At 39.4% G+C, this 13,307-nt stretch overlaps 1 protein-coding gene across 1 annotated transcript in view; it reads left to right on the top strand.

Moving 5' to 3' along the window:
* LOC137278069 (superkiller complex protein 3-like) overlaps positions 1 to 11,577 on the top strand; it is a 28,249-nt gene extending 16,672 nt beyond the window's left edge. Inside the window, exons 30-44 of the mRNA XM_067810153.1 lie at positions 1,249 to 1,390; positions 1,649 to 1,742; positions 2,080 to 2,160; positions 2,303 to 2,430; positions 4,020 to 4,143; positions 4,937 to 5,111; positions 5,629 to 5,802; positions 7,957 to 8,068; positions 8,202 to 8,425; positions 8,725 to 8,856; positions 9,283 to 9,371; positions 9,708 to 9,771; positions 10,169 to 10,296; positions 10,888 to 11,023; positions 11,378 to 11,577. Coding sequence (XP_067666254.1) covers positions 1,249 to 1,390; positions 1,649 to 1,742; positions 2,080 to 2,160; positions 2,303 to 2,430; positions 4,020 to 4,143; positions 4,937 to 5,111; positions 5,629 to 5,802; positions 7,957 to 8,068; positions 8,202 to 8,425; positions 8,725 to 8,856; positions 9,283 to 9,371; positions 9,708 to 9,771; positions 10,169 to 10,296; positions 10,888 to 11,023; positions 11,378 to 11,458 — 1,884 coding nt within the window. The 3' untranslated portion in view covers positions 11,459 to 11,577. The remainder of the gene's footprint in view (positions 1 to 1,248; positions 1,391 to 1,648; positions 1,743 to 2,079; positions 2,161 to 2,302; positions 2,431 to 4,019; positions 4,144 to 4,936; positions 5,112 to 5,628; positions 5,803 to 7,956; positions 8,069 to 8,201; positions 8,426 to 8,724; positions 8,857 to 9,282; positions 9,372 to 9,707; positions 9,772 to 10,168; positions 10,297 to 10,887; positions 11,024 to 11,377) is intronic.
* Positions 11,578 to 13,307: the final 1,730 nt, after the last annotated feature.

Here is a 13,307-nt window from a genome sequence, read left to right as displayed (position 1 = left end):
CGTCCGGCTGGGACTTTTAGCGTCTAAAAAGCAAAGGGCAAGCATCTCCAACATCAGGTATGAAATGATAGAAAGGGGATCAACAGTTGTATCAAAATCTACAGTTAGAAGAAATTTGATTGATCTTGGATGGGAGAAAAAGACTGGAATTCCTTCTCCTCTCATGAAACAAGAACATAAAGACAGGCGTGTTAAGTGGTGTTTGGCACATGAAAACTTTGACTGGGAAAATGTGATTTTTACTTATGAAAGCTCAATATGGGTATATCCCGATAATGTGAAAATATGGACAAAGTCTGCGTCAGCACCGTTGTATCGACGACCTAAATACAGCCCAAAGTTTCATGTATGGGGAGGGATATCCTTATTAGGAACGACCCCACTGTGTGTGTTTGAGGGAAATCTGACAAGTCAACGCTTCACTAACATATTAGATATATTCTCCTTCCAAGTGCACATGTGTTTTATGGAAATGACTGGATTTTGCAGCAAGATAATGATCCTAAACACACCACAAAACATGCCAAGCAGTGGTTTCAGGAGAAAAATGTGACTGCATTACCATTTCCTGCATATAGTCCTGACTTAAATCCCATTGAGAACATTTGGGGGATGATGAAGGAATGTGTGAATCAAAAGGGGTTGACAAAAATTGAAGACATGAAGAGAGAAGTGGTCCGATACTGGGACAGCATAACTCACGAGACACTAACCTCTCTGATAGGAAGTATGCCTACCCATCTTAGACTGTGCCGTGAAGCTCAAGGAGACTTGATAAAATATTAAATTGTTACCTACACAACATGAAAAGGTCAGTTCACTTTCACAATACATTCAATTTCATCTGATTTGTTCTCGTTTAATAATATGAAATGCTTTAGCTATTCTCAATAATTTTGAACCATACTGTACATAGCTTGCTCAGGGAGCAGTCATTTTCCTCTTGTTCAGGTAGTGGTTGCAGTGTAATAACAGTCGTAGTGTGGATACAAATTATAAGTGATCGTGTAACAGTCGTCTCATCAGCTGGTCTTGTGTTTATGGATTCACACTTGTCGATCATTTATCAATAATTGATAATCGATAATGGTCCTAAAGGTCGATTCCCAACACTAATACTTATCTTTGTTGCTTTAATGATCAACACACTGGAGAGTAGTACTAAAAGCAGCAGATGTAACTAAACACAATCACTGACTAAGATAACTGTAGAGTCATCAAGCTGTATGCTGAGACATGTATATTCAGATGGAGGGTGCTGTGGGGTATGCCAGCTGGGTCTGTCAGATACTACAGGACCACAGCAAGAGGAACACAGATCTGTACCTGTACAGCATCAAGCAGATGGCCGCCATCCCTGCTGCAGCAGATGCTCTTGCCAGATATACAGGTGGGGACAACTACTACTGTATGCCTGTAGTCACATTGTTGAAGTGAAAGTATATCCCAATTGACTTCTGCAGACCACCTGTGAAGATCTTGGTTAGAATTGGTCTAAAGAGAATGTTAGTCTGTCATACAGACCCTGAAGTATATATATCCAAGAAAGCCCATGCAAGCCTAGAAAATGTGGCAAGTCTAGATTTTCATAGCTTCATAGGGTTTTATGTACCCATGTTTACAAGCCAGTCATGACAACTTTGTACAGGTCGTGTAAAGACCGACGTGACAGCATATAACATGTACGGTCTACTACTGGAGCATCAAAAGCTGTACAGTGCCGCAGCCAAGGCTTTCAGGAGGTGAGCTTCATTCATGCATATTGTAGTTAGAGAGAAAACTTGGTCACCAGGGTCAAAAGAAGTTGCTGTTTGGATCAAAATTATTCCTGGTTGTCAGGCGCCATCATAATCAGTAACAGACATGGGTAGGAAGTGCTTCGACTGATGTACTCACCATGATTCTTGACAGTCCATTGTAACGATGCAACTGTAACATTCCAGTAAACTGACTGTAACATGCATAGTGATGGTCATTTGTAGATGGTATATTGTGTTAAGATTCACTATCTATTTCACAGATGTCCCAGTGTGAGCAGGATAGTTCCATCAGTTACATGTATATATTCTTCTATTGCAGTGCTGTGGAGATCCTGGAGAAGGACTCCAGCCAAATTGAGCAGCTGGGAAAAGTGAGGATCAACTATGGAAGAGTCCTATGGTGAGATACTGATGTACTTCTTTACATTCACCTGGAGAAAACAGGATCAGAAAGAACAACCAACATAGTAAATACAGATTTGAGCAAGCAAGCATGAAGTCATCCATATAGCTTATGAGACAATTATGTAATAATTTTTTAGCAAGGGAGGTAACTACCAGGAATCAGTGGAGCAGTTTGAAAAGGCTGGAGGTCTGGAGAAGTGTGAGGATCTCTGTTTCCTTGGCCTGGCTCACTACAAGCTGGGCAGATGTCAGGACAGCTATCAGGGTGGGTACGATAGCCTGTGGTGGTGATGTATTTGTGTCTGTACACACCTGTTTTTAGTATAAACTGTCAGTATAAAGTATGTTAGTATAAACTGTCAGTATAAAGTATGTTAGTGTAAACTGTCAGTATAAAGTATGTTGTTTTAACTTTCAGTATAAAGTATGTTAGTATAAACCGTCAGTATAAAATATGGTAATATACACTGTCAGTATAAAGTATATTAGTATAAACTGCCTGTATTATCTATGTTAGTATACATTGTCAGTGTGAAGTATGTTAGTATACACTGTCTGTATTAAGTATGTTAGTATAAACTCAGTATAAAGAATGTTAGTTCATGTATAAACTGCCTGTATTAACTATGTTAGTATACAGAGTCAGTGTAAAGTATGTTCGTATAAACTGCCTGTATTAACTATGTTAGTATAAACTGTCTGTATTATCTACCTTAGTACAAAAGCCCATAATCCTTGAATTAATCTAAAAGTTCATACAGTAAAGTTCACTTATAACGTACATGCTTACAACGAATTGCCGGTTACAACGAACAAATTCAGAAGTCCCGACTGCTTTCCTATATGTTGTTATGAATTAACTACCGTATACACCGAACACTGATAGTACGAACTATCTGTTACAACGAACAAATTGATGGGCCCTCTGTGCTATTTCACACGTTAATTGATGTGTTTATAACGAACAGCTGATCCGAATCCACTCGCGTGTCATCTCACGTGTCACCAATTAGCTTGTGAAAACAAACAGGCTTCCTCACAAGGGATCAAGGGGATAATAAAATAGACACATACCTGTGAAATGTTATCATTTATTTAATCTTGTGAATCTTGTTGACATTGTCAAGGCAATAGCGATCTGGGAAGTCTCTCTTTCAAGTCAGCATGGAAGGGCTTGTCACGGAAACGTAAAGCTCTAGATCTCGACACAAAATACCAAATCATCCAAGCTGTAGATGCAGGCGGTAAATCCAAGACTGACATGACAGCAGACTTGGACATACAGATTTCAAGGCCAATCAGTCGTGGTTAGAGAGATTTAAGAAGCGACGAGGGATATGTTCCTCCATGACACATGGAGAAAGCTCGTCTGTTGACAGCAAGTCAGTTGATGATTGGCTGATGTCACAGAAGCACAAAATTACCGATTTTGTTAAAGATGCATAATAAAATACATGATCGATGATGAAATGAATGATCCATGACAATTATATGTTCGTTGGTTTTGTCTTATTTTATTTTCTGTGAGAACATGATCTTGTCTCAAACCAGTGGCATGGTGACCATTCTTGGTAATTTCCGAATATTCACGAACATTCCCGAATCACTTAGAACGAACTTCGCTTACAATGAACTGAAAACAACAGTCTCTTTGAGTTCGTTATAAATGAATATTACTGTACTTATGTTGCAAGTATCACTTAAAAGTTCATACTTTGTTCTGATGCATTTGTGCATATGATTTGTTTTTTACAATCATCATAAAATTGCAGGCTGCAGAAAAAAGCATAGAGTTGATCCCTTTGGGTCTCTTTCATTCGGAAAATATTATAAATAATAATTTATTCCACCTAGCCTACAACACAGCCCTTGGTGTTGCTGAGCTTGATGAAGACAAGTCCCACATCTACTCCGCCCTTGGCATGGTGGCCTACAAGTTTGGAGATATTGAGGGTGCCAAAACAGCGCTGTTTAATGGGTAACACCTTCTACATATTTTGTGCCTGTACAAAAATGTACATAAGATATATCAACTGATGTTAAATTGCAGTCTGCTCCAAAATGTTGATACTGTCGTGCCCCGTTTATCCAAACACTTGTGTTTTTCTTGAAAGATATCCAGATAAATGAATTTCAGGATATCTGAACCATGTACTGGTACCATATGTATGTGTACAAAGAAACGTACAAAGAAATGATCATAATAGGCCTCGGACATAATATTTATTGATTGAGAACACATCAACAAGCACTTGTTGCTTCAACTTCATATTTCCTGCTCGATACACTATGTCTAGACATTTACCGTGTTAACCAGCCACTAGAATAAGCAAATTCTGTGATACCCATACAATCACCAAAAGTATGTGCTGTTTTAATTAACATTTTGTCATTGACGGGCAAATTGACACACCTCAAAATTAACTCAGTGTCACCTTGATAAGTACAGATAGTCAATGTTCTCACGCTTCAAAGACTGCTGACTCCTTTCATGTTAGGACACTCAAGGCCAATTGGTATTTGTATGTGTAAACATACTGACAGGTGCTCAGCCATGTGGATATACAAGACAAAAATGTGTATAATTTGGCGTTTTGTGTGTGAAAATGACAGTCCCGTTACGGAAACCAGATTTCCGAATAAGTGAGTAATTTTACAACGTGGTGAATTTGTTTTAAGGAATTTTCATCCGGAAAGTGAATTTTCCGGATATCTGAGGTTCGAATAAAAGGGGCACAATTGTATCCTAATTTGGCATGATTGTGTGACAGATCCCAGCAGGCTCCACCTTCCGCTCCAGGACTCCAGGCTCTGTGCTCACTAGGACTCCTGCAGTCTGACGCCACCCTGGCCACTGCAGCCATACAGGAACTATTCAAGCTGGGAGATAATGACCCTTCACTACCAGATGTCACCTGGCTGTCTGCTTCTCTGTGTATACTACAGGTAGGCGGATACACAGTACATGGGCTCTTTCTCACCTGTACAAGAGGGACAGAAGTTTACTTCTGCTATCATGCATCAGGGTAGTTAGATTCAGAATAGACATAATTTCTGTGCGAAGTTGGGTTTGGCTTTGGCTTTGGCTTTGGCTTTGGGACCTACAATGTTGTTTTTCAGTTTGTAAGTTATGTCTTGGAATGCAAGGAGTTTGAATGCTTCATTCAATCAAAATATTATCAGTCCTAGCCATATCTGTATGTTTCACCAAAATTGTCTGTCTGTAGGATCTGTAACACTCTCAGTGTACCTGCTACAAACGTTTTGTAACTGAACTATTCTCAAACATTGTATTAAAACACAAATGTGTCTAAATGGTGTGCTTCTGATTCTGAGTAAATGAGTTAAAGTTGACAATGTAAGGTTGACCAAAAATGAAATGAAACTTCAAGTTACACACAATACAATAATTGATAAACATGTAAGATGACATAGCAGATATATAGTTGAAATCTAATTACAGGGTAATCTTCAAGAGGCCAAGCGTTCTGTTCAGAGAATTATTCAGAAGAACCCAGCACGTCCACAGTTGTGGCGAGTATTGTGTTCCATTCTGACCAGCTTCTTCCCAGACCTGGGAGATGCAGCTTCCCAATGTGCTCAGGCATCACAGGATCTCGCTCAAGCACAAGACAAGGTACGCATTTGCAGATTTTATCATACATCTCCCACGATGGAATTCTTGGTGAAAATAAGTCCAAGGTACCTCAAACCTAGGTATGTTTCACACATCTCATCCCACTGGGTACTCATTCCCTGCACATTTCAGTCAAAGTGGTTTCCCTTAGGATGCACCTATATATGCTGCATATGTTTCAGTGTGGAGCACAGATCGGGTGGGGGTGGGAGGGAAGGGGTGCAGCCTGTGAAACTGGGTATATTGATTGTCAGTACTTCCAGATGGCATGGTGACAATGTCACTGGATTGTACAAAGCTTGGTTGTCTGGTCACATATAGTCTGGTTCATAATTATTGAGAATTTTTCTTCTAACTTTGAGCTATCCTAACACCTCAACTGATTCACTGATACTTAAAACTAAGTTATGGTATAAGGGAGGTAACTCATCTTGGCCTACTGAGTATAGTACAATTAGAGTTACCTCCCCTGAATTTGTAGCAGACGTCATTTTCCTCAGCACTGTCAACAATGTCTGCTGAAGATAAAAGAAGGTTGATTTTTGAGTTGTGTAATCAAGGAATTGATGATGTAAATACACTGGCAGAGAGAACAGGAACTCCTCTTTCTACCGTGTATAGGATTAGGAAGAATTTTAAAGAGGGAAAGGTTTTTGGGCACCAGAAAGGAGCAGGGAGACCCAGAAAATTGGACTTCTCAGATCGCGTCCGGCTGGGACTTTTAGCGTCTAAAAAGCAAAGGGCAAGCATCTCCAACATCAGGTATGAAATGATAGAAAGGGGATCAACAGTTGTATCAAAATCTACAGTTAGAAGAAATTTGATTGATCTTGGATGGGAGAAAAAGACTGGAATTCCTTCTCCTCTCATGAAACAAGAACATAAAGACAGGCGTGTTGAGTGGTGTTTGGCCCATGAAAACTTTGACTGGGAAAATGTGATTTTTACTTATGAAAGCTCAATATGGGTATATCCCGATAATGTGAAAATATGGACAAAGTCTGCGTCAGCACCGTTGTATCGACGGCATAAATACAGCCCAAAGTTTCATGTATGGGGAGGGATATCCTTATTAGGAACGACCCCGCTGTGTGTGTTTGAGGGAAATCTGACAAGTCAACGCTACACTAACATATTAGATAATTTTCTCCTTCCAAGTGCACATGTGTTTTATGGAAATGACTGGATTTTGCAGCAAGATAATGATCCTAAACACACTGCAAAACATGCCAAGCAGTGGTTTCAGGAGAAAAATGTGACTACATTACCATTTCCTGCATATAGTCCTGACTTAAATCCCATTGAGAACATTTGGGGGATGATGAAGGAATGTGTGAATCAAAAGGGGTTGACAAAAATTGAAGACATGAAGAGAGAAGTGGTCCGATACTGGGACAGCATAACTCACGAGACACTAACCTCTCTGATAGGAAGTATGCCTACCCGTCTTAGACTGTGCCGTGAAGCTCAAGGAGACTTGATAAAATATTAAATTGTTACCTACACAACATGAAAAGGTCAGTTCACTTTCACAATACATTCAATTTTATCTGATTTGTTCTCGTTTAATAATATGAAATGCTTTAGCTATTCTCAATAATTTTGAACCATACTGTATTAATACAACCACTGCCCTTTGCAGTGAGTGGGTGACTCATCTGAACAGACACCTTTTATTATAGGTAACTGTACAGAATGAGCTGACACTAAGGTAGGTCTTCCGTGCAAAAAATATGTAGCGATACTGTGAGGCTGCAATAGGATACATATCATGATATGAGTGTGATACGATTCGTATCCTGATACAGTTAAAATTTTCTCACGTTCTGCAGGTGAAACACAACTCTCTGTGCTCTTCTGTTCAGCTGGCAATACTTAAGATTCTGTATAAACAGTTTCCTGAGCACCGTCTGTTATTATTCACGTATATTTGGTTTGATATGACTTGTAATGTAATAAATCATACTCACTGTAACACAAGAGTTGTAAACTGCATTTGGAACCTCGTATCAAGATACAGTTCTGTACAGCAATATTGTTTCACCATTTCTGTGGTGTGAATGTGTCGGATGTATTTATTTACTTAAAATGTTCTCAATTCACAAGATGTCAGATCTTACCAACATCCTCAGTCCAGAGTGCCCGCTGTTTCAGTCTGTACCCACTCTTGTGACCTGTGGCCAACTCCAAGGTGGACTCCACAGCAGACGAGACACACAGAACAATGCTCTGTCGTCTGCACAGAAGGCTTTGCACCTCTATCCAGGTAAGGAGCTGTTATTTCTCAGTTCCTGTGCACTGTATCTATACATAGGTGTAACTCTTCTGATTGTCAGGTACAGTTTAGTAGGGACAAACAAATCTTAGAACCTCAAGTGATCTTCAACCCCATGTTTCAGACAAGGTGTCCAGTCAGTGCAGCTTGATAGCAGCTGTCCATGCTGAAGCTGTCCTGAGTGGTGCTGAGAGGCGATGTCACCTGCTGAACATTGAACAGCAGCGCATACAAGAAGTGCTGGAACACTCCCCGCAGCCAGAAGTGGCACTCTGGTGCTGGAGACAGAGAGTCCTCAGTCTGATACTCTGTAACAAAGGGAGTGAGGCCAAGGAGGCTCTCCAGCAGGTAAGGAATATACAGTAGTCCCTTTGCGGTGCAGATACCGTGTCTGATTGATTGCCTTCAGGTGAAGGCAGCCTGTGCCTGTAGTACAACCTGATTGTGTTTATAGAGGTCAAGACTTATAACCTTTTTGCATGTGCACTGATAACTGTGCATATTGATCAGATGTAAAATAGATTCTATACAGATGACACATATGAGTGTCTGTTGTTATTGACATGTTTGGCTTGTGAAAGGAATAGAGTGTAAAAACAGGTAAATTGTCATGCAAGGACACTGTATACATGTTTTTGTGTTTCTAGTTATCCTCTCTGCCATCTGCACCAGACACCTGTAAACTGTTCGCGGAGGTCCTTCAAGGAGCCTTGACTGATGACATCCAGTCTGTTCAAGGGAAGGTCTGCGTGGAGGGGAGACAACTCCATCTGTGGCAGGTCAGGCAGAAATCATTATCAGCCATCAGTGTACATTTCTTGTAAATCTATGTAAAGATGACTCACCAACTTCTATAATGCTGATCAAATAGTTAGATATATCTGCAGCTGTACTCTCCTTTTACAAAGTAAGGGAAGCTAAAGGGAATATTTAATATGATTTATTCAGTTGTTTATTTGTTTGGCATGTGTATCGCAAACTGTAGAAGTGAACAATGTAGCTATGTATATTTGAAACTTGTGAGGATAGTATGCATTGCAGCTAAAGCATATAAAAAGGTTGAAAATATGTTGTGATACTCAGAAGTGAAATTTGAAACAGTACATGCTGTGTCATAGAAGTAAGAGAAGTGCATAGCTTTTCAGAGGCGTAGACAACATACAAAAGTAAGAATCAGTGGAGTAAGGAGACTTGTCTTGATGCAGATACTGACAGAGATGTACCTGCAGAAGGGGATGATGGCAGAGGCAGACACAACCATCAGACACACACTGCAGCTGGCCGAGGCTGAGAGGTACACTGGGTTGTCTGCTGCTGGGAGGACAGCTAGTTATTACTCCCTATTAAAGCTAGATATTTGATTAGCCACTTGCTGTCATGTGAAAAAACATACATGGCAGGCTTCATGGAGTTCACAGTTTGATGCGGTGTTCACACATAATGTTACCATTCCAGGGGCTGATAACATCTGAGTTGGTGTAAAGTCATATACTGAAGTTGTTAGAGTGTGTGACTATGCATATCGTCAGAGTTTACTAACAAGGGTACACTGCCTGACTGCTGAACCGTATGTCTGTTTAAGGTGCCATTCTCCATGTTTATCTACCTGATCATTACATGTATGTTTCAGTCAACGACAGGTGAAGCTAGAGTCACTCCTCAAGTTGGCCTCTCTCTCATACCAACAGATTATGGTAGGTCCAGTTGCTTTGCTCTAGGTAATGTGTGTCAGTGCAGTAGAAGCACACACTGTTTGTTTATCCTCTCAACACACTCTTCTAAAGAAATGTATCAATACCTTTGTTGAAAGTGGGATCTAGCCTCATGACATCACATGCATCAGGATGTAATATCTGGCCTATTTCAGTTGCCTTCAAGTCATGTCATCTGACCTTAGAGACCTGCTAAAGATCTATATATGTGCAGTAGTTATTCTTGCAAGAGTTAAGTAACATGAAAGTCTTTAATGATGACTTGGTCATGGCCAACTACTGTAGATGTATATGTAATGCTGCATTATAAGGCACCTATGATATTCCTAGTCTGCGCTTCTGAAAGTGCTGCAGTGCAATACTTGTATTGTGGTTACAGTCAGGGAGCGGGGACAAGCAGCAGCTGCGGGGTGTGTTTGACGAGGCGGCTGCTGAAGTCCTCAAGATTCACCCTGGCTGCTCAGCTGTGCTGTTGATGATGGGGGCCCTGTCCATGAAGAGTAACAAGTCAGTTCTTTCTGAATATCTCACCTATTGACCAAGACATTGCTGTTCTTTTCTTCTTCTTTTGATAGTATTTGATAGATGGGATGACAAAATTTTATGGATGATCAACATACATATTTTAACAATTGCGACATTTCAAGACAGATTCTTATACCAGATCTTTATGGATGATCAAGGTCTTTGAAATCTGTACTGAATCTATGCTGCAACTTCTTGGATCATCAACTTCTTTATTTTAACAACGGTGATGTTTTGGTATAGATTCTTATGTAGAAACATCACCATTGTTTAAAAAAAAAAAGAAGTTGATCATCCGTAAAGTTTTCTCATTTTGATACCATTAACGTCTAGAATGCCACTCAAACAAATTGATAGACAGGCATTACCCCTGACCTTTGTGACTGTTTTTAATTTTTATATTCAATTTTTGTTGCTGATATAAAGTATTATTGATTGCATATGATTTGAGGAGCCACCTCTTGCAGCAGCATTAGTTACCTTAAGTAAGTGTTTGTTATTGTACAAAAATATTCCATTATATTGATCAGTGTGTTATTACATAAAATTTTGATTTTGAAACATTTGTTTCAGAGTTTCTCGTCGACACTACCAACAGGCTCTGATTGCTGGGTCAGCTAGAGCAAGTAGAGGTCATGATGTTTCACTTGCTCGTCAGGCTGTCATCAGGAATGTCATCTACTCCCAGAAGGATCTTCCTTTAGCTAAGGTAGAATTTATGGAAAATCACTTACTCCCAGAAGAATCTTCCTTTAGCTGAGGTAGAATGTATGGAATATTGTCTACTCCCAGAAGAATCTTAACCTAGCTAAGGTACCGGGGTCTGGAATATTTATTGCCAGGGGTATTTTTCTCTGGCTAGAATAGGGTTTCTGGAATATCATTTACTCCTCTAGCTACAGTAAGGTCTCAGGATTTCATCTACTCCCAGAAGGACCTTCCTCTATCTCAGGTAGGGTGTGGGAATATCATTAATACTGATTACACCAAATACATTAATGGTTTATAGATATGTTGTCACGTGTATGTGACCTGTAGTTCATTTTTGCTTGTTTCCTTGCAGAAAATTGCCGATGAAGCAGTAACTGACGGTGATGAGGCAACAGTGAAGCTCTACTCTGACCTTATGGGAGACGAGGACTGAACTATTCTAGAAGGTTCCATGTTTGAGCAGGATTTTACATGAATAAAAGCTGTTATGGAGATCGATTGTCACAGAACTGTCTTGTGTTTTGACATTTCGAATAAACATGACTTCCAGTTTGTTGTGTGCATATAATTACATTTGCTGCAGTAAAATAATTCTACAAAAGATATGGGTCCTCATCTAAATACAGGAAGTTTGTTTAAGATTCATACATGACACTCCTAACTGTGCAAGGTGGAATCAGATAATGTTTTTGCATCCAACCATTACATACAGCCTATTGATACAGACAGAGTGAGATTCAAATGCTTGTTATGTTATATCACAGTTATGTTTTTCAGACCATAATTTACTAAATCACAACCAGGTAAATGAACATGCATACAGTGAAGGTGTTTCATATATTATGACCATGTTTGTGCCAGCCTACTGGCTCTGCATACAGTGTGTTCCAGGAAATTGATCCTCAAAGTTTGAGTGTGTATTTTATTAAAGAAATTGAGCTGATATGCACAGTGAAGTCATACTGTTTTAAATTTACTTGATTTTACTTTAAAGGTATTTTTATACTTTTACTCTCCCACCTTAAAGTATTTGTTTATGATAAGTGTCTGTGAAAGAAAGTAGTGACACTGGTGAGACCTAGTCAAGCGATTCTGGTGGTGGCCTGGAAACCACTGTGTAACCAAATTACAAATATCTGATGAAGTATAATTGTTTGATAGGGACAATTTTAAGTGTCCATGTAGGGCTGTGTTTAAGAGATTGATTAGGTGTAGATGTTGTCAAACAGATAGTTTACCTGACAGATTTCATTTCTATCTCATTTCAACCTCAACACCAGCATAATGTAATCTTTTCAACCTCAACCAGTGACCCATGAAGGTTCCGGGGTGGAATAGGCCTTCAGCAACCCATGTTTGCCATGAAAGGCGATTCAGCTTGTCATAAGAGGCAACTAACTGGATCTGGTGGTCAGACTCGCTGACTTGGTTGACACATGTCATTGGTTCCCAATTGCGCAGATCGATGCTCATGTTGTTGAGCACTGGATTGTCTGGTCCAGTCTCCATTATTTACAGACCACCACCATATGGCTGGGATATTGCTGAGTGCGGCGCAAAACTAAACTCACTCACGCACTCACTCACACACTCACTCACTCATTCAACACCAGCATATAGTAATCATTTCACATAAGTATCCCTATCAAATGTTGAGTGTTATACATGCTTTGATGACAGATGTATGGACAGGGTAGTTATATTAGTGATATATAGGACTTGTTCTTGAGGAAAGACAAGATGGAATGTGCCAACTGTTCTGTTCAGTCCCTCTAATGCTGATAATAAATCAGAGTTAACCAAACATTACATGAAGGGCACTCAAAGGACATTTTGGAATGAAATACAAAGGCCACTAGCATACAATACACTTTTATCATCACATTATTTTGAACTGATTCAACTGGCATTATCAGAAGAAAAACATCATGTACTATTTTAATTTTTATTAATGTTGCGTTTTTTGTTTTTTTAAATGCCAGTGAATATTTTTCCTTATAAATCTTTCAATTCACTGTAGGTTCCTTCTTGTTCTGTTGATATTGCTTCTTTCTAATTGAATATATATTCGTGAATTTATTAAAGACAAGATGCAATTTCATTTTCTTGGCATGAAAGAAAATTTGGTGCCTTATCATTTCAATATTTAGTCACCTGTCACATCAATCTTCCTTTCACGTACGAGTTTCTTAGTTCAGGCAAAGTGAACAAATAATTTGAGATAATCTATAAGCTAAAAAAGATCATTCATAAATCGGGTTGTCCAAATTCGATGTAAATGG

This window comes from Haliotis asinina, chromosome 3, assembly GCF_037392515.1.
Source record: "Haliotis asinina isolate JCU_RB_2024 chromosome 3, JCU_Hal_asi_v2, whole genome shotgun sequence".
NCBI lineage: Eukaryota > Metazoa > Mollusca > Gastropoda > Lepetellida > Haliotidae > Haliotis > Haliotis asinina.
The sequence above is the reverse complement of the archived record's forward strand: the minus strand, read 5'-3'. Positions and strand labels throughout refer to the sequence as shown.